Source organism: Juglans microcarpa x Juglans regia, chromosome 5D (genome assembly GCF_004785595.1).
Source record: "Juglans microcarpa x Juglans regia isolate MS1-56 chromosome 5D, Jm3101_v1.0, whole genome shotgun sequence".
In the NCBI taxonomy this organism is placed as follows: domain Eukaryota; kingdom Viridiplantae; phylum Streptophyta; class Magnoliopsida; order Fagales; family Juglandaceae; genus Juglans; species Juglans microcarpa x Juglans regia.
Genome location: NC_054602.1, coordinates 4,882,611 through 4,901,255, shown reverse-complemented (window position 1 = coordinate 4,901,255; position 18,645 = coordinate 4,882,611). Strand labels below are relative to the sequence as shown.

Here is an 18,645-nt window from a genome sequence, read left to right as displayed (position 1 = left end):
CTTTGTTAGTTTTATTGTATAATTAAAGAGAAAACTAAGATCGAAAAAAGAGAGATGATCAGTTCAAGTGAATCGATCTTTGAATGTCTATTAGGCAATTTATAATTGGAAATTCCTTAGATACATTGCATGTAGCACACTACCTTTTCTAATTTCATTCAACTCTATTAGTCAGCCTATAGCAATGAGAACACCACCTAAATGGAAATATTTACAAAATACAAATAGTTAGACTTAGCGGTTTGGATTCAAAGATGGTTTGTGAATAGTATAATAAAAATTAAATTATTTATTATATTTTGTGTAGAAATTTGATACGGTTGTTTTGTGATTTGAAAAAGTTAATTTATTTATTATTTTATGTAAAAATTTAAAAAATTATAATAATAAAATGAGATAAATTGAAATAGATTTTAAATACAAACAATTGCATATAGCTAAATATTGTAAGATTATAACTATTTGCATGGCTGGAAATCTCTTTTCTCAAATTTAATACAATATCAAAATAATTAAATCAATATAAATGATTAATGTTATTAATAATTGGTGACGTGTACAAATATATATATATATATATTATTTAATTCTTAAAGGACCGAACAACGTAGTCCGTTTATAGTCCTACGTGCCAACTAACTACCTACGATTAATCCGAATTCGAGAGGGAGACCGATCCATATTATATTATATAGTTGCATGACAGCTGAGTCGGTGCACGCAAAAACAGAGGAGAGAAGAGAAAACAGAGAATAACATTAACAGCTACCAGAGACGGAAGAGATCGTAAGATATTCCTTCCGACGCTTCCTCTACATCTTTTAAACCCTTGTTTGTTCGTTTGTAAACTTCCATTCTTTCGTTTCCGTCGTCGGAGAAACGGACGAGCGAGCGTTTGAATCGTATGTCTCAAAAACTCCAAGGCTTTATTTCTTTGATATTTTGTGTGCGCTTTGTATATATTCTGAATGCTGCGAGATTAGCTTTTTTCTTTTCTTTTTTTAATTTTTATTTTCACGAACCGTATGTCAGACTAGAATTCATTGGTGGATTTTCTATTTGGTTACTTGCTTCGAAACCTTCGTTGTTTTCCCAGTTGGTAACGTTGGACATTGAAATGAGATGAGATAATTTATAAATAGGTTATTAGTTGACATTAAATAAAATGAGATGATTCTCTGTATCCAAATGGTGAAGTGTTTTCCAGTTTTTCTGCTTTCCGGCGTTCCCAGTAGTTTTATGTCTAACTTTTCGTTTATAGACGCCTACGTTTGGCTTGGCATTGGGCATCCTCTTTGAATCTTTGTTGCCAAATTTGAGAAGAATTTAGAAGGAAAGCCTTATGGGAAAAAAAAAAAAAAAAAAAAAAAGGTTATTGTATTCTTAAAATTCTCTGTAAGATATAATTTATAAGATTTAAATTTTAAAATTTATTTTTTAACTAAACTATACCATATAATGCTAAACACACCACACCAGTTTGAGAATAATTTTCTAAAAAAATACTTTTTTTTTTTTCTTGTTACAAAATGCGAGCTGCGATTCCATGTTCATTTGTTGATTAGTGTGCCACTGCATTATGATATGTTCTAGTGATGAACGTTTGCTCGGGTGTTTTTGAACTCATATCTTTTAAAAGAATGTCGTATCATTTAAATTGTTTACTCAAGCATTAATTTTTAATAATATGAAATCTCGTGGCTCCAAGATAGTTACTCTTGCATAACATGTTGTTTTTATTTGATTTATTTTTTTTGTATTAATTTAATTTTACCCCTATATCGTTTCTAGAAAATGGCCTTCAATCTCTCACACTCTCTCTCCTAATCCATGGCAGATTAAAGTTGGTTCGTTCTGGTTTATACAAGGCTCTTAAAGAGCTCTATGCCAGTGTGCCCCAAAGATTGGCGTTGCTCGGAGGCGATTAGTGAACACATGAAATATTCTCTTCTGAGTGTGAGAGATGAAGTTTCCTTCACCTTGGGCTTAATCAGTATTATCGGTTGGAGTGTAGCTGAGATACCTCAAATAATCACTAATTACAGAGAAAAGTCCGCAGAGGGCCTCTCTATCACTTTCTTGCTGACATGGATACTTGGGTATTGCAGTTCGATATGTTTAGCTGACTATTATTCATATCTTGTTTTCGTCGATTGGATGTCGGACTCCTGATTGGTGATTTATCCACTGGTTATTGTAGTTTAGTTATTTGGGAAAAGAATACAAACTATTAGAAATAACAAATAGCACATCCGTCCAATTCTACAAAAAGGAAAATACTTTAGTCACAAAGAGATTTCACAAAAGTAAATCTACAAACTAATGTGTCTTGATGTGATATGTTAGATTGTAAAATCTAACGAATTCCATAAAAACACATTAGTTTGTTGGTTTATTTTGTGTAATTTCTTTTTGCCTATACCAGTTATTACAAAATACAAAACCCTATGTAGTTTGAGAGTACAAAGTGTATCCCATATAGATGGGGAGGGCAAAATATATTCAACTGTAGTTATTTGTATATGTGTGTGTGTGTATATATACATATATATTATATATATATATATATATATATATGAATGTTCTTGGATTTTTTCGGCCTTGGGTTGATTAAATTTTTGTCACGGTTGATGTTCTTATGAATATTTTTTCAAAGTTTCACCGGATTCCTTCAACTTTTAAGATGCATACATGCTAAATCATACATTTAAGTTGATTTTTTTCCGTATATGTATGCTACAGTTTGCTGATTTTGTATGTCAGTTAAAATTTCTCCCTGATTTCTTATTTGCCCATGTCATTGCATATTGGGTGCACTTCTTTGGCAGGGATGTTTTCAACCTTCTCGGCTGCTGGCTGGAACCGGCTACTGTGAGTCTCTCTCTCTCTCTCTCTCTCTCTCTCTCTCTCTCTCTCTCTCTCTCTCTCTCTCTCTCTCTCTCTCTCTGGAGAAAGGAACGTAATTGCACTCATACCTACTTGTTATACTTTTATCCCAATGCCCGTGCTTTTTGTATAAGAGCGAAAACAGGATATGTCCATGATTTATGAAATGCATACCTTGCTTTACTTGATTTACTGAACTTTCTTCTTCTCGTTTATGCAGCTTCCAACACAATACTATATGGCAGTGGTAAGATGTCAATTGAAGCCTAGAGTGATCTAGAATCTAATAGATTTGAATTTTTGTCTTAGTTTGCTTCCTTCAGCTTGAAAGTTTGAGTGAAGTTCTCCTTGTTATGTGGTCTGCAGTTATATGTAGTGACTTGCGGGATCCTCATTGCACAGGCCTTATACTATGGCCACATATATCATCAACTGAAATACAATAGAAGTCAGCACAAGGTTGGAATTTTGTTAACTTTTCTCTCACAATAGCTTGCACAAGCTTTCCGATGAGTTTATGTTTGCTGATGTGTTGATAAAAACCTGAAAGCTCCTTCCCAGATGAAATTTTAATGAAAAATGAAATGTAAGGGAATATTAGAAACAACCTTTTTGTAAGGGCTGAAACTGATTGCCTGTATGGAAATCCTGTTAACAATGTATTTTATTCTAAACTTACACAGAGAAGATCCTATTCAACAATTGGGAAGGTCATTTACCCCCCTCCCAAAAAAAAAGGAATTTAAAGTTCCTAAAGAAATCTGAGTTCAAAACTCAGGAGTATTATCTCCGCTTTAAATCTGATCACGGTTGAAATAAACGGTTGAAGATTTCTAGTGATTCGAGGCTTCTTGTGCTTTAAGAATTCTTTCAAAGTATCTTGTGGGATTAATTGAAAAATAACAAATAGTTTTCTACTATTTTGATGCCAAATCAAGGGATGATGAACATACGATGATTAAATGATTGGTGAATAACATTTATCATTTTGTAATATTCATATGTGATTCTGCACTAACGAAATATCAATCATACAGCCCTGCTTCTTCTCATATCTAACTTCATTGTGAATGGATTTTCATGATCCATGTTTTAATTAAAAATATTGCATATCATAGTTGATTTTTTTAATTGGGTCTGAATCTAAAATGTTAATAGCTTTACCACATAATAGATTTGTAAACTGAGAAATTGGAACAAGAATAATTTAGGTGGAAGATAAGTTAGACATTTTTAACCTTCTTATAAGAAGGAAGAAGGTTTTTTTTTTTTTTTTTTGGAAGAAAAAGTTTAAAAATGAAGTTTACCGGTGAAAGTAATAGTTTATAGAGATTGTAAGTCTTCAGTTTGGATATAAATTATTGGAGAAAAGTGTTAAGTTTCAGGGCTAGAGTCATATTTTTTTCTTACTTTGTTTGTAAATCCACGTTCTTTTTTTTTTTTTTTTTCCAATCTTGTGGCTATCTACATGCTTTTTTCGGTGAACTTATTAAGGCACTTTACTGACTTATTTTAATTTTCTGTTTTGATGTTCTTCTGAACTCATGCCTGTAAAACTTTGTATCTGTAACACAGGATCCAAAGCCTAACAAGTTGGTGGCACCAGTAGAAGTTATACCGGGGGATGGTGAAATTGGAGGGAAACAAGTAAATGACGCTGAGAGGAGTAATGGGTCTGACACTTTTGGTGGAGAACACATTTTGAGTTCACCTATTCCTCTTCCAGAAATTCCTAGAAGTGGTTCTCTTGAAAGAGAACTATACTACATGTAATTGATTTTTCTCCTCTAGATTCTTGAAAATACACCTATCCCTCTAGGTTCATAGATTAAACCATTAACTGCTAATATGAGAAATAATGTACCTTATAGTATGTTTGTTATTTTTTACTCATGAAACTTTTCAGTTGTTGGAAGGTATTAGTAATGTTTGATATAAATGTTAAATTGCAATTAGCTTGAGCTTTGTGTGGCTATCCAGAAATTCCATAGTGAATTTGCAGTGTCCCTTAAACTCAATGATCGTCAGGAGATGAGTTTCAAAGCATACACTGGTTCTGCCCAAAAACACTTTTTTTTTTTTTAACATTAGGGTTTTGCCTAGAAATCATAATTGGGCTTCATTACTTGTGTATCTGGTTGCGGTTATTCTGACTGGGTACAATAATCACTTTACTCTCTATGGTCTTTCTCTTAAAGTGATTAAGGTTCTCGGTTGCTCTCTCTCTCTCTCTCTCTGTGTGGAAGTTTTAACATTTTTTACTTCGTAGATTTTCCTAAGAATCATAACATGGTTCAGTCAATAATGTAATCCTCATTGCTAAATTAGTTTGATCGAATATGCATCAGGTCAGCAAGATATCTATCAAGGAGTCATACTCCCCCAGCAGGATCTTTCCTAGCACAAAGAATGAATTATGCATCTCTTCATGCTCATAATTCTATTGAAGAGCCCTTGCTTCGTGGACTTGAGTCCAGACAATCTACTCCGCCACCAAGCATCAAGACTACTCTTTGTGTGGTGAGCTTTTCATGGTGGATTTTATAATTAGATGAGATTACCTAAACCGGTATCCAATTTTGATTGTGGGGATCAATCTTTTTTCTACTTCAGGTCTCTGTTATGAATTTTCTTGGTATTTACAATTCCCATCAGTCAGCGGACAGCAAACTTTATTCAGTGTTCAAAAGTCAAAATGAAGGAGTTGTAATACAAGTAGGCAGAAAGCTTTTGCAGGCAAGCAGAATGGTAATTTAGTTTCCTTTACGTGATTATAGCAGGTTACACCATGGAATAACTCTTTGGATAGCAGTTTCTCATATGAGATGTCCTCTGTTTGGTGGGTCTCCCGGTTTTTCTAATGTTTTGTTTACTTGGTTATTGGGCCAAGGCTAGTTGAGTAAGTGGCCTATTATTTAAAAATTGGGATTCAGACTGATAAGGTGGCTGACCATTTAGGCTGTGGATGAGGTATGTACCTTGTGAACATAGAAAACCAAAATCTTACAACACCTGGCTTCGTATCTGTTGATTCTTGGATCCTTTTACTGGGAAATTCCCTTTTAGTTTTCAATTTCTTCTGAAATATATTTGAACAGAAAACACCTTCAAATATTGAGAACTAATCATCTTTGAATTGTTAACGGGATTTCAGGTAGGCGGTGGGCTGTTGCAAGAAAATGATTTTGAAGAAAGACTGAGTATTGGAAGTTTCCTTGGCTGGGGAATGGCAGTTCTATACATGGGTGGAAGGCTTCCTCAGATTTTCTTAAATGTGAGACTTATACCTTTCAAAGCAGCTTTTAGATGACTCTGGTATTCTTCTTTTTTTTTCGGTATATTCCATCCCACAAATTTTTATTGTTTTTCACAACTGGTGCCAAATGCGTGGACTGTGATTGTGAGTATATACCTTTGGTTTGACCTGCTCCAGTGACATGTGGGTTTCTAAAAGACAAATAGGTTAAATGCTAGCTCTGTTTACATTAGCAGAAAGATGAGAAAAATAATGGACTAATTATCTCGGTACTTTCCCATTTCTGTTGTGGAAGTAGTTATATTTGGTCCATTTGGGTATGTCCCCTGAGTTCTATTTACCTGGTGATTTAATGTTTAAAATCAATAATAAGTCTTTAGAGTTGATAATAGTATACTTATTTCTACTTCTTGATCCATTTTTGCAGATTAAAAGGGGCAATGCTGAGGTAAGCATTAATCTCACCTATTTAGTTGTAGTTTCTCATATAATTTTATGATAATATAAGTGGAAAACTCCTGCTTTTTGCTTTGAGAAGGATTGCTTATGAAGCATCATCGGCTTGTAGTACATACAGCTCTAGCAACCCTCCCCCCCCATCGCTAAAAAAAAAGAAAAGAAACTAGGAACAATAGTGTGTGCATGGCTGATGGAGAGAGAGAGAGATAATACTTTTCTCACATGATATGCAGGGGCTTAATCCTTTCATGTTCATCTTTGCTTTGGTTGGAAATGCTACTTACATAGCCAGGTTAGTATCATCTGCCCTTATTTGATCAGCTTGTGCCTACTTACTTCGACTAAATTACTACCTCTATACTAGGGTGTTAGGTTGTGAGCTTTAACACATTTCTCACAAGAGCATTACTTGTCTTTTTGTGCAGCATACTTGTAAGCAGCTTGGATTGGTCAAGAATTAAACCAAATCTACCATGGCTGGTGGATGCAGGAGGATGCTTACTTCTCGATACAGTTGTATCCTTAAAATATGCTCACAATGTGTTTGGGTAGAATTTATTTAGTGTAAAAATTGAACACTGATGCGTATGAAAGCTGAAGATTGCGGTTTGCTTGGAAAGTTGGATGTTTTGATTGTTCAGTCCTCCTGGCACCACCTAAGATCCTGTGGATACACTACACAGAAGCTGTAGAAACCTTAACCATCCTTTTAGATACTATATCAATTTTTCTACTTCCGTCATTGGAAACCCAAAGAGAATAAGTTTGGACATTACAATGCCAGCTTAGATGACCAAGGAATAGTATGATTTTGAGGTACTCTCTCTCTCTCTCTCTCTCTCTGTGTGGTTGTGGTTCTGTGGTGTCATCTGCTGGCATGAAAGTTGCTTGACGTAGATAATTAATCAACTTTCCTAGAGCTTTTAAGATTTTCTTTGATAGCATATAAATCATAGCTTGCAACTTTCATTAGCCTGCTTACAACTTTGTTGAATTCCCCAAATGATTGAAGCAAGGATAATGCTTAAGAATGACTTCTTCTTCTTCAATGCAATTTTTTTTTCCTTTTCTTTCTTTTTAAGAACCACTTAAATGGCATGTTAAATGGAGAAGACCACTATGAGAGTTCTTTGTGATGAGCTCCCCCAAGTTCAGTTAACTGCCATGAGAGTCAATGGGCAAGGCAGATCACTGGGTAGAGAATTTTATTGGGATGCATGTAGTTGTCCAGAGTAAGTAAATAATTTTTCTTCTGAAGAACTGACCATGATGACACCACCAATATTTTAGTACCCAGTTTGCCTTCAGATATATTAAATGACCTTTAACCACTTAAGCCTTGATTCTGGGGTTGTTCAAAGCTCAGTGGATTGGGAGAGAAAATGGATCTGGGTCATCAGAATGATCGTTGATGGGAAAAAAAAAAAAAAAATTACAAGAACCTCAGCAATAAGAGGACAGTTCAAGCAGTGTAAGGTTGTATACCTGATGTAATAGTAAAAGAAGCAATAGGAGAAAAAAAGAGTGTGATACAAGAAAAAAAGAAGCAATACAAGAGCTTGAATTCACATTCGGATTCATTTCTTGTTTACTTATTGGGTTGACTAACTAGATCTCGTTAACATTTTTCCAGGTATTACAGTAAACCTACCCTTTGGACTAGAGATTCAGGAGCCATTGAAGACTTTGGTGGTTCGAGTTTCAGGACGTGGAAGTAGCTTATTTTTGGAGTATTGATACAAAAATACTAATTTGGTGTAGTTGGTTTATACAATGCTGCAACTATTGCCTATTGGAGATCTTATTACTTTACAGTTGCGTTTTGTAATTCATTCTCGTGATGATGATGAGATTAGCCTCGTTTGTTTTTGTAGATGAGATGAGTTGAGATTAAAATTAAAAAGTTGAATAAAATATTGTTAGAATATATTTTTTTAATATTATTTTTGTTTGGAGATTTAAAAATTTTGAATTGTTTATTTTATTTTGTGTGAAAATTTAAAAAAAATTATAATGATGAGATAAGATAAGATGATATGATATGAGTTAAGATGAAATGAACTGTAAAAACAAACAAAGGTAATCATTCATCAGTTAATGGAGTTGTAGGAATTAGTTGTGCGGCTTCTTTGTCGAAAAAAAACAACAAAAATATGTATGTCTCGAGATGTGTTAGGGTGCGTTTGGTTACTAAACTCACCTCAATTCATCTCAACTCATCATTACAATTTTTTTAAATCTCAATACAAAATATAATAAACAATTCAACTTTTTTAAATTTCAAAATAATAATAATATTAAAAAATAATATTCTAACAATATTTTATCATCACAACTCAACTCAACTCAACTCAACTCAACTCACTTCAACATCCACACACAGCCTTAATGAAGTTGTGGAACAGAGTCTTGCAAAAGTATAACAAGTGGAAAATGAGTGAAAAGTCGCAGCATGCAAGACCAATGCCTGCAAAATGAGTGAGCTCTCAGTTCAGTTTGCAAACACTTCTCCGTAAAAGATTGCGAAATAATACCCAATCATTACAAGTTTTTTTTTTTTTTTTAAAAAAAAGGAGGGCACTCGATAAATAATAATAATAATAAATAATGAAGAATTTATTCTCCAAAACCTAATAAAAAATATATTTTAAAAAAAACTCTCAAACATTCTCGAAAATTTATTTTAACCAAGCATACTGATGTCTCTGACACTATAATTATTCATTCATTCCTCTATATTTTAGCATCCGAACCGGAGCGGTTCACCGTTCACCTACGCATCGACCCACGGTCCTGGTAATGGAAAGATCGGGTTAGAGCTCAGCGCCACACCGTTTCAATTTTCAAAACGAGCCCGTGCTTGCTGCAGTAGTCGGTCCACAGCAACGCCAAACTTTCTTCAAAACCTCAAACCCCACGCTTCCCCAAAACCCAAACACCCGTTTCTTCAGAGCAAATATGGTTCCAGACTCAGCATCGCTTACCTTCAAAGCCCCACTCCTACACCGTTTCGTGGGGTTTTCTCGCAGACCCACTACGCTTTCCGGCCACCTTAACCGGGTGCCCATAAACCCAGTCCAGATGAGAGGGTCTCGGAGCTGTGCTTCGTGCCAGTCTTACTCTTATCCGTCGAGGTTTGGTCATGGATCTTTGTTTAAGAGTGTGGGTCTTTCTGAAATGGGATTCAGGCAGCTGGGTTTTGGTCATTTTTGGGTTTCAGCAGTCCCGGATGGCGTGTCGGTTGGAACAGGTGGAAATGGGGGTTCTGGTGATGGAAATTCTCGTGGGAGAGGTGAAGGTGGTGGGGGTGGTGATGGCAGTGACGGTGACGGTGGAAATAACTTGCCCTTAATATCTTGGTAATATAGCGTTGAGCAAAATTCTGAGCTATCCTGTATCTTTCTTTCTTTAGGAGTATTAAATATCTACTCCTGCTGTATAGCCACAATGATTTCATCTTTTCAAACGAGCCCGTGCTGAAGACCTTATCCTTTTTATGGGAAACTCAAGTTATACGTTTATAAACTTGCTAGTCCTTTGAACCTCTTGTTCAACTTGCCTCCGGGAATTCCTGCAGCCTTTTCTCATTGGTTTCAAAACTACTTGGGTATGTTTGGTTTGAAATTTTATATTCTTTTGAAACATTTTACAAAATTTTGAAAAAAAGTCTGGTTATTACCCCAAAGATCATAATAACTTTTACAAGCATCAAAACAAAAACTACTTTTAACAAATTAGGGAAATGCCACACCTTCAAAGCAGTTCTACAAAAGTGATTCTACAACTCAAAAGAACCTCAATTTTTTTTTTTTACTGCTCGCAGCCCGCTTGATTTTCTCTCTTCCTCTCCCTCTGTTTCCATTTCAAACTTCCCTGGTTTTTTCTCTTCCCCTTCCCTCGCCAAGGTAATAGTTCAGAATGAAAGTTGAAGATCCTCAATTCACCCGTCACCTGCAAAGGAGTTTTTTTTTTTTTTTTTTGGCAGAAGAAAAAGAGAAATTCCTTAGGAGGTGGCCAATGAATTGAGATGAAGTGGTGGCAAATATACGATACTTAGTGAACTTGTATTAGCAGACTACTTGTAACAAGATGTTCACATTATATGGTGCGATAAGTATACATATTTTTTAGACAAATAATTTTATTGAATGCTTCCTCTTGATTTTTCTCGTCAGGTTTGTTTGCTAGTTTTCATACAGAGTAAAATCTAAGTAGAGTTTTGTGCTGATCATTCGGTGCCTTATCCTTTATACTTGGGATTTCCAGCATGGTCCACATTCTTTAATTCCAACATGAACTTCACGTTACAGGTATTTGGCTCTTCTTGCAAAGTATCCTGTGTCAACAAAAGCTCTGACATCTGCACTTTTAACTTTAATTGGAGATTTAATCTGTCAGGTACACTTTCAACAAAAACTATAGATTTCTGGTATTTCTTTGTGAGGTTTTTTAAAGATTAATGACTTTCTGTACTCATATCTTCCTAATTATCCAACTAGAAGTTAGGACAGAAAACTTTCACTTTAGCTTTCGTAACTGCCTAAAATGAGTCTAGGATGCCACGTCCCGGATGAAAGTAACAGTAAGAGGGATTTCTATGTTATGGAGCTGCTGGATTAGTGGACTAGTCAAACCGCAGGATGTGTGTTGTATGTCTTCCATCGTTCTCGCCTTTTCATGACATTTACAGTCCCCTCTTTTACTCCCGCTAAGCTGGAAAAGATGGGGGGTTGTGGGGTTTGCTGACTGTAAAACTTGGTACAGTGGAGTTACAGTGGCGTTTGCTGTTGTCAACACAGATCAGTTATATTACAATGTTAAAAATTGCTGCTTTCAGTTTTATTTTCCAACTTCATGTTGCAAAGATTTAACATGAACTTATGTGCATCAGGTTGTGATTGATCAAGTGCCATCGCTAGACTGGAAAAGGACCTTCCTGTTTACTCTGTTGGGTCTGGTGCTAGTGGGTCCCACATTGCATTTCTGGTAATGCTTCAGAGTCCATGCCTCTGGGTGCCTGGAAATTGGACATATAGCAATGCCAACTTTTATTGTTATTTTCACCTAATATGTTATTATGGTGCAATGATTTAACAAAGATTGGTATGATTTCTTTTGCATTTTCCATCGTCTCCTTACTTACAGAAAAGTAGTGTCTTGAAGTTTCTTTAGTAGTTCATGTAGTTTTCATGTACATACATTCTACCCAGTCAAGGTTTCCCACTTCACCATCATAAGCAGCTTTTTATAGAAAAACTCTTTGAAACTATATTTTTCTTTCTATTCCTGGATATGCCTTTGGGTTATCAAAATACAAGGATGGTCTGTAACGAAGAGTATGTGCCCAATGCATTGTAAAAAATTAAAAAAAAAAAAAACGAGGATTAATATGAATGTTGTATTTCATTTCTGGCTTCTATTTAGTTTCATTATTCCATCTTCATTCTTTCTCACAATTTGATGTATCTTTAGGTATTTGTATTTGAGTAGATTGGTAACATTGCCTGGAGCATCTGGTGTGTTCTTGCGGCTTTTACTAGATCAGGTGACCTACATAGAATAATTTTTAGGTCACTTGGCAGCATATTTTTTCTTTGGTATCTGAATGTAAGACGATAATATTGCAGTTCCTCTTTTCTCCTATATTTATTGGAGTTTTCTTAGCTACGCTGGTGACACTAGAAGGAAGGCCATCACAAGTCATTCCAAAGCTTCAGCAGGTGGTTTAAATTTGAAAGGCATTTATTGATATGATCATTAGAAAGAATTAATTGGCAGGATTTTTTGCAGTTTCTTTTGTATCTTAAATTATTTGTGATTTTGTAGGAGTGGTTGGCTGCTGTTCTTGCAAATTGGAAGTTGTGGATACCTTTCCAATTTCTCAACTTCCGATTTGTCCCCCAGCAATTTCAGGTCCTTGCTGCTAATTTTGTTGCTCTTGTATGGAATGTTGTTCTCTCCTTTATTGCACACAAGGAGATACATTCAAAATAGGTATGCAAGTTTCCCAGAAAGCACAATCTGCCAATCCCTAGTACTGTGTCAGATATGTAGATGCCTTCTAGCACAGTTTTCCAACGACTACTTTAGATAACTGCAAAATGTTAAAGCTTGTGATCTGCTTAAGTTATGGGAAAGCTTGATTTTATATCCATACAAGTCTACTATCTTGTGCGGGTCATGCATCAGGGCCACAACTAACCCCAATCATTCCCATCTCACTTCAGTGAAATACAGTTGTGAATTATACTTATAAAAAAAAAAAAAAAAGATAAGCAATATTTCATCTCATATAAGAATGATATGGAAGAGAGCGAGACAAAATCTGTAGAACAGCATTTAGTTTTGGCAAACTAACAAAGCAATTTTTCTAAAGGGTTAACGTTAAATACAGTCTTAAAGTATGCAAATATGATGTATTTTTTTTTTAAAAAAAAAGATAGGGTTCATCATTAAAAAATTAATTGTTTTCAAAATGCTTTATTTTTTACAATCTCTAGAACAACACTTGGTTTGCATAAAAGTATAAACATTTTAGAGTGGGAGAAAGTTCAATGGCTAAGAAATGTATCGTGCTTATTTATCCCTATTGTTGAAGTGCAAGCTAACGATCGAGTGACGAAGGAATTTCTGGGATGTTTGCATAATTGCCTGAGAGAGAGAGAGAGAGAGATGCCGACCCTTCATAATCTATCCAATATCTGAAAAATTAACAACTCATATAAGCACGAACAATCGAGCTCCCGCTTCATGGCGGCGAAAAGGTACAGACTTTTTTTTAAGTTTTGAAAGTCGAAAAATGATAAGAGAGGTGCTGGGGCCGGATAGTGTTAATAACGAAGAGTAATGCTAGAGAGAAGTCATTGTAGTAGTACACATTTTGCACTCACTGTATAGCTACTTCTAATTGATTGTTTCCGATACTCATTTGGAGAGATGTGTGATTTAGATAATATTATATCATGTGTGTAAAATGAATGTTCTTAATAGTGATTTTTATCTATATTTATTCAATAGAGAATTTACACAATCCAATGAATTTGTGACATGTATATCTGTTAACAGATGAAAAATAAAATCGCTAAAGGTAGACAAACACCATGCACTCCCAGCTCTCTCTCTCTCCTCAAGCCGAAATGCCTGGTTTTCGACTCTCCCACTCACTTTCTCTCACCCCTCAGTTGCTCTCCCTCTCTCTCTGGCTTCATCGTAGTCGGTTCTCTCTCAAGCCGAAACTCTCTTTCTCACCTCTCAGGCTGATCGTGTGGTGGCTGTGGCGGTGCTACTGGTGAAAATGGTGTTTCCTCTGGTTTTGCAGGAATTGGAAGATTCAGCATGCGAGACCTCATGTGACTCCCAAAGATCTGCCATTGGAAAAGCCCCTCGAGCATAACTTAACACTTTTGCTTCTCCATCAGAAACCCGACGACAACAAAAAAAATAAATAAATCAATAAAAAAATAAAATAAAAGAGGAAGCAGTGGGAAGAATAGAGCAAAAACAGAGAGCTATCTACCTATTTGTTGTGATTTTCGTTTGATAAGAGTGTTACTTTTCATTGATGATAGTAATACTGGCTCAGGTTTAATATGAGAGAGAGACTGACGGAAAGAGAGAGGAACGCCTGGGGAAGAAAGGGAAAGAGAAAGAAAAAGCTTCAAGAGAAAGAGAGACTGAAAGGTTGAGAAATTATTTCCTCTGATTGGTTCTACTGTAAATAACATAGATTTCTAGTTATGAGTCCGATTTTTATTGGACAGTGTAAAATAGAACTACACACCCATCCGATTTGAAATGTTTCTCAAATGATAAAGATACGGCGATGGGCAGCGAAGTCCAACCTCCGAAGAACTCTGATCGTCCCGATTTATTTGAAATGTTTCTCAAATGATAAAGATACCGATAGGCGGCGAAGTCCAACCTCCGAAGAACTCTGATCGTCCCGATTTCATCGCGAAGCCTAATTATCGAATGATTTCTTTTTTATAGCTCACATAGCATCCCTCCCTATCTCAAATGATAAAGATACCGATAGGCCGCGCTTCCGTCGCCATCAAACTTCTTAGGTCAGTCCCGCGCCTCTCTCTCTATTGCGTTCCTGAAATTCACGAACCCTTGCACCCTTTGTTCGATTAAAGTCTGAATGTATCTCAGTTGTTAAAGGAAAAGAAAAAAATATGTGTATTATGATATGGATTTAGATGTAGTTTAAGATTATTTGGTAAACTTTGTGAAAAAGTGCATGATGAAAAATATTGGTGAGGGGCAAGTCACGTTTTTTGTGTCTCTAATTTTTGTTGCTTGGATTCTAAAGGCAAAAATGGGTGAAAGAAGAAATTTTGATCGGAGTTTTGTAGAAATCTTACTTCAAATGTGGTTTTGTGTCTAAGGGCTTCGGTCCTAAAAAAATCTTAAAACGGGATGTGTTCTGCTAGCTCATCTTTCACTTGTTTGTTTTTTTCTTTTCGTTTACCACATCGTCAAATAGTGTATTAGGTATTAGACGCACGTCTCTCTGCCTATTACTTTCTTGCTGTGGCATTTGCATATGGATTGGATGCTTGTCTCCCTCCCTATAATTTCCTTGTATGTCATATGAAATCTGACAATGTCTAGTATCCCTTAAGGAAACCATCACTTCATGGATTTAAGCTCTGCAATACACGATGCCGAAAGGCCAAAGCTCAGCATAATTGATAAAATCGATGAGGATGAATGTAGCATCACTGATCTAGGAGATGCACTTCTCGGGCTCATCCTATCTTATCTTCCCACAAAAGATGCAGTGAAAACTAGCGTGTTAGCAAAGATATGGCAACACCAGTGGATGTCCATCTCAAATCTTGAATTCAGAGAAGAGGCACAGGATGATAGGGCACTCTTTGTGAATTTTGTGGAGAGGGTTCTTTTGCTTCGTGAGTCCTCTGCCATAACAAAATTCTTTCTGGAGTGTGGTGTCCGATATGATTCGTCTCGCATTAGTAGTTGGGTATCCACTGCAGTGAAGCATAAGGTTCAAGAGTTAGATCTTTGTTTTCGGGAAATTAGAGAGCCACTCGTGCTGCCTCGTTGTGTATTTACTTGTAAATCACTACTGCAGTTAAAAATTGGACAGCTGAATGAGATCTACGATCTCAAGGTTCCTTCTTCTGTTTGCTTTTCAAGTCTCAAAATCTTGACTCTCAGGCGTGTTAGATTTCCAGACGATTATTCAGCAAAGACGCTCCTGTCTGGTTGCCCAGTGCTGGAGGAATTGAATTTGATCGGTTGCTGCTGGGACAATGTCAAGGCCGTCTGTATCTCTGGTTCCAGGCTTAAAAATTTAACCATAAAAGAGATGTGTATCAAGAATGGAATCTGTTACCACCACAACGTGGATACAGAGTTTGTGATCTGTGGAGTTAAGCTGGAGTACTTCTGTTACAGCGGTAGTTTAAATCATAATTATGGCTTTAGTCACTCATCCTCAGCAGTCAATGTATCCATTGAAACAGAGCTTAGAGATTGGATATTGCATCATCGTGCATTTAAGCTTCTTATGGGGCTCTCTTACACCAAAAGCCTACACGTTTGTCTGTGTGTTCTTGTTCAGGTATCTACCAAGTTTCCCATTGTCATATTCTTCTTCGATTCACAATTATCATCCGCAAGAGATTCGTCTGAATTTTTTAGGTTGTGATATGTTGTTTTAGGTTCTTTCTGTTTCAAGGGAGATGTTTTCTCGGCTGCCTGTTTTTTCTCACTAGACAAATCTTACAACACATTGGAGTATCTGGTTCTATAATGATCTTGGTTCCCGTGAAGGACTTGTGGCCATACTCCACAATTCACCTTGTCTCGAATCGCTTCAACTCGAAGGGATAACACTTAATTTCCTAGGATCAAAAGTTTCGTCTTTATGTTGCTGACCAGCATTTCAAATAGACATTACAGCTAAATATGTTTTCTTTCATAACCGTATAGGAATATTTGGATTCTTCATATAATCAAAAAGCATATGATTGGAACTTAGATCCTATGCCTGCATGTTTCTCGACTCACCTCAAGACTATTGAAATCTCTGTGATTTATGGATATAAAGAGGAGCTGTATGGGATAAAAATGTTGCTAAAATATGCAACAGTTTTGAAGAAGATGACCATTTCCTTCGATCCTGTGGGATTCATTGCTCCTCATTTATTGAAGAGAAAGTTGGAGATTTTTGAACGAATACTGTCTTTTCCGAGAGGATCAACCAGTTGCATTATAGAGACACATTTTCCTGCCATAACAGAGGTTCGAACTTCTAATGATATGGTCTATATGGAGTGAAGATATGCTAAAGAAGTCGATGGAATTGGACAAGATAGTTAAATAAATTTTGTTTAGTGGCTTTTGGAGGGTGCTTGGATTGGCAAAGGTCTCAAACAGTGGTTATTGCAGTTTAGAGGCTTAAAAAACTGTTAAGTTAAATCTTTTCGTGAGCGTTTCCAGCTTTCACCTTCAGCAAAGCCATTTCAAGTCCCTTTTCCTACTTTTTTGGGAACATCCTGCAAATATATATGGTAGTTATCACTGTGTACTTTTGAAAGACTTGCTTTCATCCCTGCCATTAATTTGGGGGAGGGATTGAATCAAAAAGAGAATTTATGGTAACTAATTTTTTTCCTTTGCCTCTTTTATTTCAAGATTCCCTACTTTTACCTTCTATCCAACTGTGTTTCCAAGTTGCTATTAATGGATTAACCGTATGTCTTTTCGCTGTAATGGGATGATCTTCAGTCTCATTTTCTGACCTCGTTTGGAAGACAAAAGCAGTCCACGTTTGATGGTTTATTTTTATTGTGTTTTTTTTTTTTTTCCCCTTTTAGTACTTGTATTGTCTTTTTGGTCTTACATTACTTATCTTGATGCACTAACACCTTGCTAGTTTTTTCACCAACATTTTTAAGAATTTGAAATTTTTTTATCTGATCCTCCAATATTCTGTGTTGGACCTGTCTGTACTCTTAAATTTTCATGATCCAAGACCTTCGTCGCTAGTTGAAGAAGTACTGCAATAAAGGGCATAACAGAGTAGTAGACTTTGTACTGATCATTAGTGAATGATTTTTATTTTTATTTATTTTGGTTATTGTTTAAACTTTCATATCTGGACAATATGCATTTGTTATAAATATTATAGCAATCCTGGCAATTTAAAAGTGAATGGAAATACGGTCATATTATGAGAGAGCCTATAAAGTCATCAAATCAATGAACTTAATGTGTAAATGCAAAAAGTTGAGATACATTAATAAAAGGTCTTTTGACAATTCAGAGAGCGCCGAAGAAGCATGATCACCAAAATTCCCCTCAGCAAAATCGTATTTGCCCTAATTATGTAATGCCTATCCAAGGTAGGATACTTATCTACGAGTAACTAGGACCAATTAAGATGGCACCATACTTCAAAGTTGAGGCGGATATGCTATAAGTTAAACGAGCATTTATAATGGATTATTTGCGACGATAATAACTATTTGCGATAAAAACAGACTCATAGGGGTGTTCAATCAGGGTTCCAACCCGAGAACCCTGGTATACCCGGACCGGAACCCGGGTTTGAAACCCGGGCCGAAACCCGGACCGGATTGGTCCGGGCCGAAAACCGGGTGGATCCAGGTTCTTAAAACCTGAAAATCCGAGTTCCAGATTGTATCCAAATTATTATTATTATTTTTTTAATAGATCAACACAAAGATGAAAGAAGGCTTTTTAAGCTCAAAAAGCCATCAATTTGATCATCAAGAATTCCAGATACACTAGACTCAAACTGTGGTGTTTATGAAAATTTCTCTTGGACTCAAACAGAGCATGAATGAGTACATTATTTATACATACAGAGAGTTAAAAGGACGAAGTAAATAAATTTGAACTTTTTCCCTTCAACTTTCCCAACAACCAAACATATAAAATAGAGAATCAACCAATCCATAAATAAGTCGATGCCCAATACAGATTAAAAAAAAAAAACAAGTTTCCAAACATTCCAAAAATACACGGCCACCAGCAAACAGATGGTC

At 35.9% G+C, this 18,645-nt stretch overlaps 3 protein-coding genes and 1 long non-coding RNA gene across 5 annotated transcripts; 3 read left to right on the top strand and 1 right to left on the bottom strand.

The window, feature by feature from the left end:
- Nucleotides 1–713: 713 nt before the first annotated feature.
- LOC121264289 lies at nucleotides 714–8,413 on the top strand. The gene is made up of 14 exons (XM_041167407.1): nucleotides 714–786; nucleotides 1,838–2,099; nucleotides 2,829–2,871; nucleotides 3,107–3,133; nucleotides 3,253–3,345; nucleotides 4,462–4,655; nucleotides 5,235–5,406; nucleotides 5,500–5,634; nucleotides 6,041–6,160; nucleotides 6,570–6,590; nucleotides 6,835–6,893; nucleotides 7,027–7,117; nucleotides 7,315–7,417; nucleotides 8,235–8,413. Exons 2-13 carry the CDS (start codon nucleotides 1,885–1,887, stop codon nucleotides 7,408–7,410), a joined length of 1,266 nt encoding a protein of 421 aa, XP_041023341.1. The 5' UTR covers nucleotides 714–786; nucleotides 1,838–1,884; the 3' UTR covers nucleotides 7,411–7,417; nucleotides 8,235–8,413.
- Nucleotides 8,414–9,441: 1,028 nt separating this feature from the next.
- On the top strand, nucleotides 9,442–12,713 carry LOC121264293 (protein sym-1-like). The gene is made up of 6 exons (XM_041167412.1): nucleotides 9,442–9,960; nucleotides 10,912–10,999; nucleotides 11,493–11,587; nucleotides 12,074–12,146; nucleotides 12,229–12,321; nucleotides 12,428–12,713. The coding sequence occupies exons 1-6, from the start codon at nucleotides 9,560–9,562 to the stop codon at nucleotides 12,593–12,595; spliced, it is 918 nt and encodes a 305-aa protein (XP_041023346.1). The 5' UTR covers nucleotides 9,442–9,559; the 3' UTR covers nucleotides 12,596–12,713.
- Nucleotides 12,714–13,622: 909 nt separating this feature from the next.
- On the top strand, nucleotides 13,623–17,412 carry LOC121264290 (putative FBD-associated F-box protein At5g56700). Of its 2 annotated transcripts, none has more exons than XM_041167408.1 (4): nucleotides 13,623–14,281; nucleotides 15,229–16,193; nucleotides 16,294–16,461; nucleotides 16,565–17,412. In XM_041167408.1, the coding sequence occupies exons 1-3, from the start codon at nucleotides 14,191–14,193 to the stop codon at nucleotides 16,345–16,347; spliced, it is 1,110 nt and encodes a 369-aa protein (XP_041023342.1). In that variant the 5' UTR covers nucleotides 13,623–14,190; the 3' UTR covers nucleotides 16,348–16,461; nucleotides 16,565–17,412. The 2 variants fall into 2 exon arrangements, with proteins under 2 accessions (XP_041023342.1, XP_041023343.1); XM_041167409.1 differs by lacking the exon at nucleotides 13,623–14,281 and adding an exon at nucleotides 14,643–14,667 and having other exon boundaries at nucleotides 16,565–17,411.
- Nucleotides 14,333–14,608, bottom strand: LOC121264296. The gene is made up of 2 exons (XR_005940477.1): nucleotides 14,523–14,608; nucleotides 14,333–14,442 (listed from the first exon to the last, which is right to left on the bottom strand). It is a non-coding gene; the product is annotated as an uncharacterized LOC121264296 (long non-coding RNA).
- Nucleotides 17,413–18,645: the final 1,233 nt, after the last annotated feature.

Excerpts from the sequence above, each read along its gene's own strand:
- LOC121264290 (XM_041167408.1), top strand. The coding sequence starts at position 14,191 with ATGAGAGAGAGACTGACGGAAAGAGAGAGGAACGCCTGGGGAAGAAAG. Across the intron at positions 14,282-15,228 it reads AGAGAAAGAGAGACTGAAAG|GAAACCATCACTTCATGGAT; the intron begins GTTGAGAAATTA and ends GTATCCCTTAAG. Across the intron at positions 16,194-16,293 it reads GTCTGTGTGTTCTTGTTCAG|GTTCTTTCTGTTTCAAGGGA; the intron begins GTATCTACCAAG and ends ATGTTGTTTTAG.
- LOC121264289 (XM_041167407.1), top strand. The coding sequence starts at position 1,885 with ATGCCAGTGTGCCCCAAAGATTGGCGTTGCTCGGAGGCGATTAGTGAA. Across the intron at positions 2,100-2,828 it reads TTGCTGACATGGATACTTGG|GGATGTTTTCAACCTTCTCG; the intron begins GTATTGCAGTTC and ends CTTCTTTGGCAG. Across the intron at positions 3,346-4,461 it reads ACAATAGAAGTCAGCACAAG|GATCCAAAGCCTAACAAGTT; the intron begins GTTGGAATTTTG and ends TCTGTAACACAG.
- LOC121264293 (XM_041167412.1), top strand. The coding sequence starts at position 9,560 with ATGGTTCCAGACTCAGCATCGCTTACCTTCAAAGCCCCACTCCTACAC. Across the intron at positions 12,147-12,228 it reads TGCGGCTTTTACTAGATCAG|TTCCTCTTTTCTCCTATATT; the intron begins GTGACCTACATA and ends ATAATATTGCAG. Across the intron at positions 12,322-12,427 it reads TCATTCCAAAGCTTCAGCAG|GAGTGGTTGGCTGCTGTTCT; the intron begins GTGGTTTAAATT and ends GTGATTTTGTAG.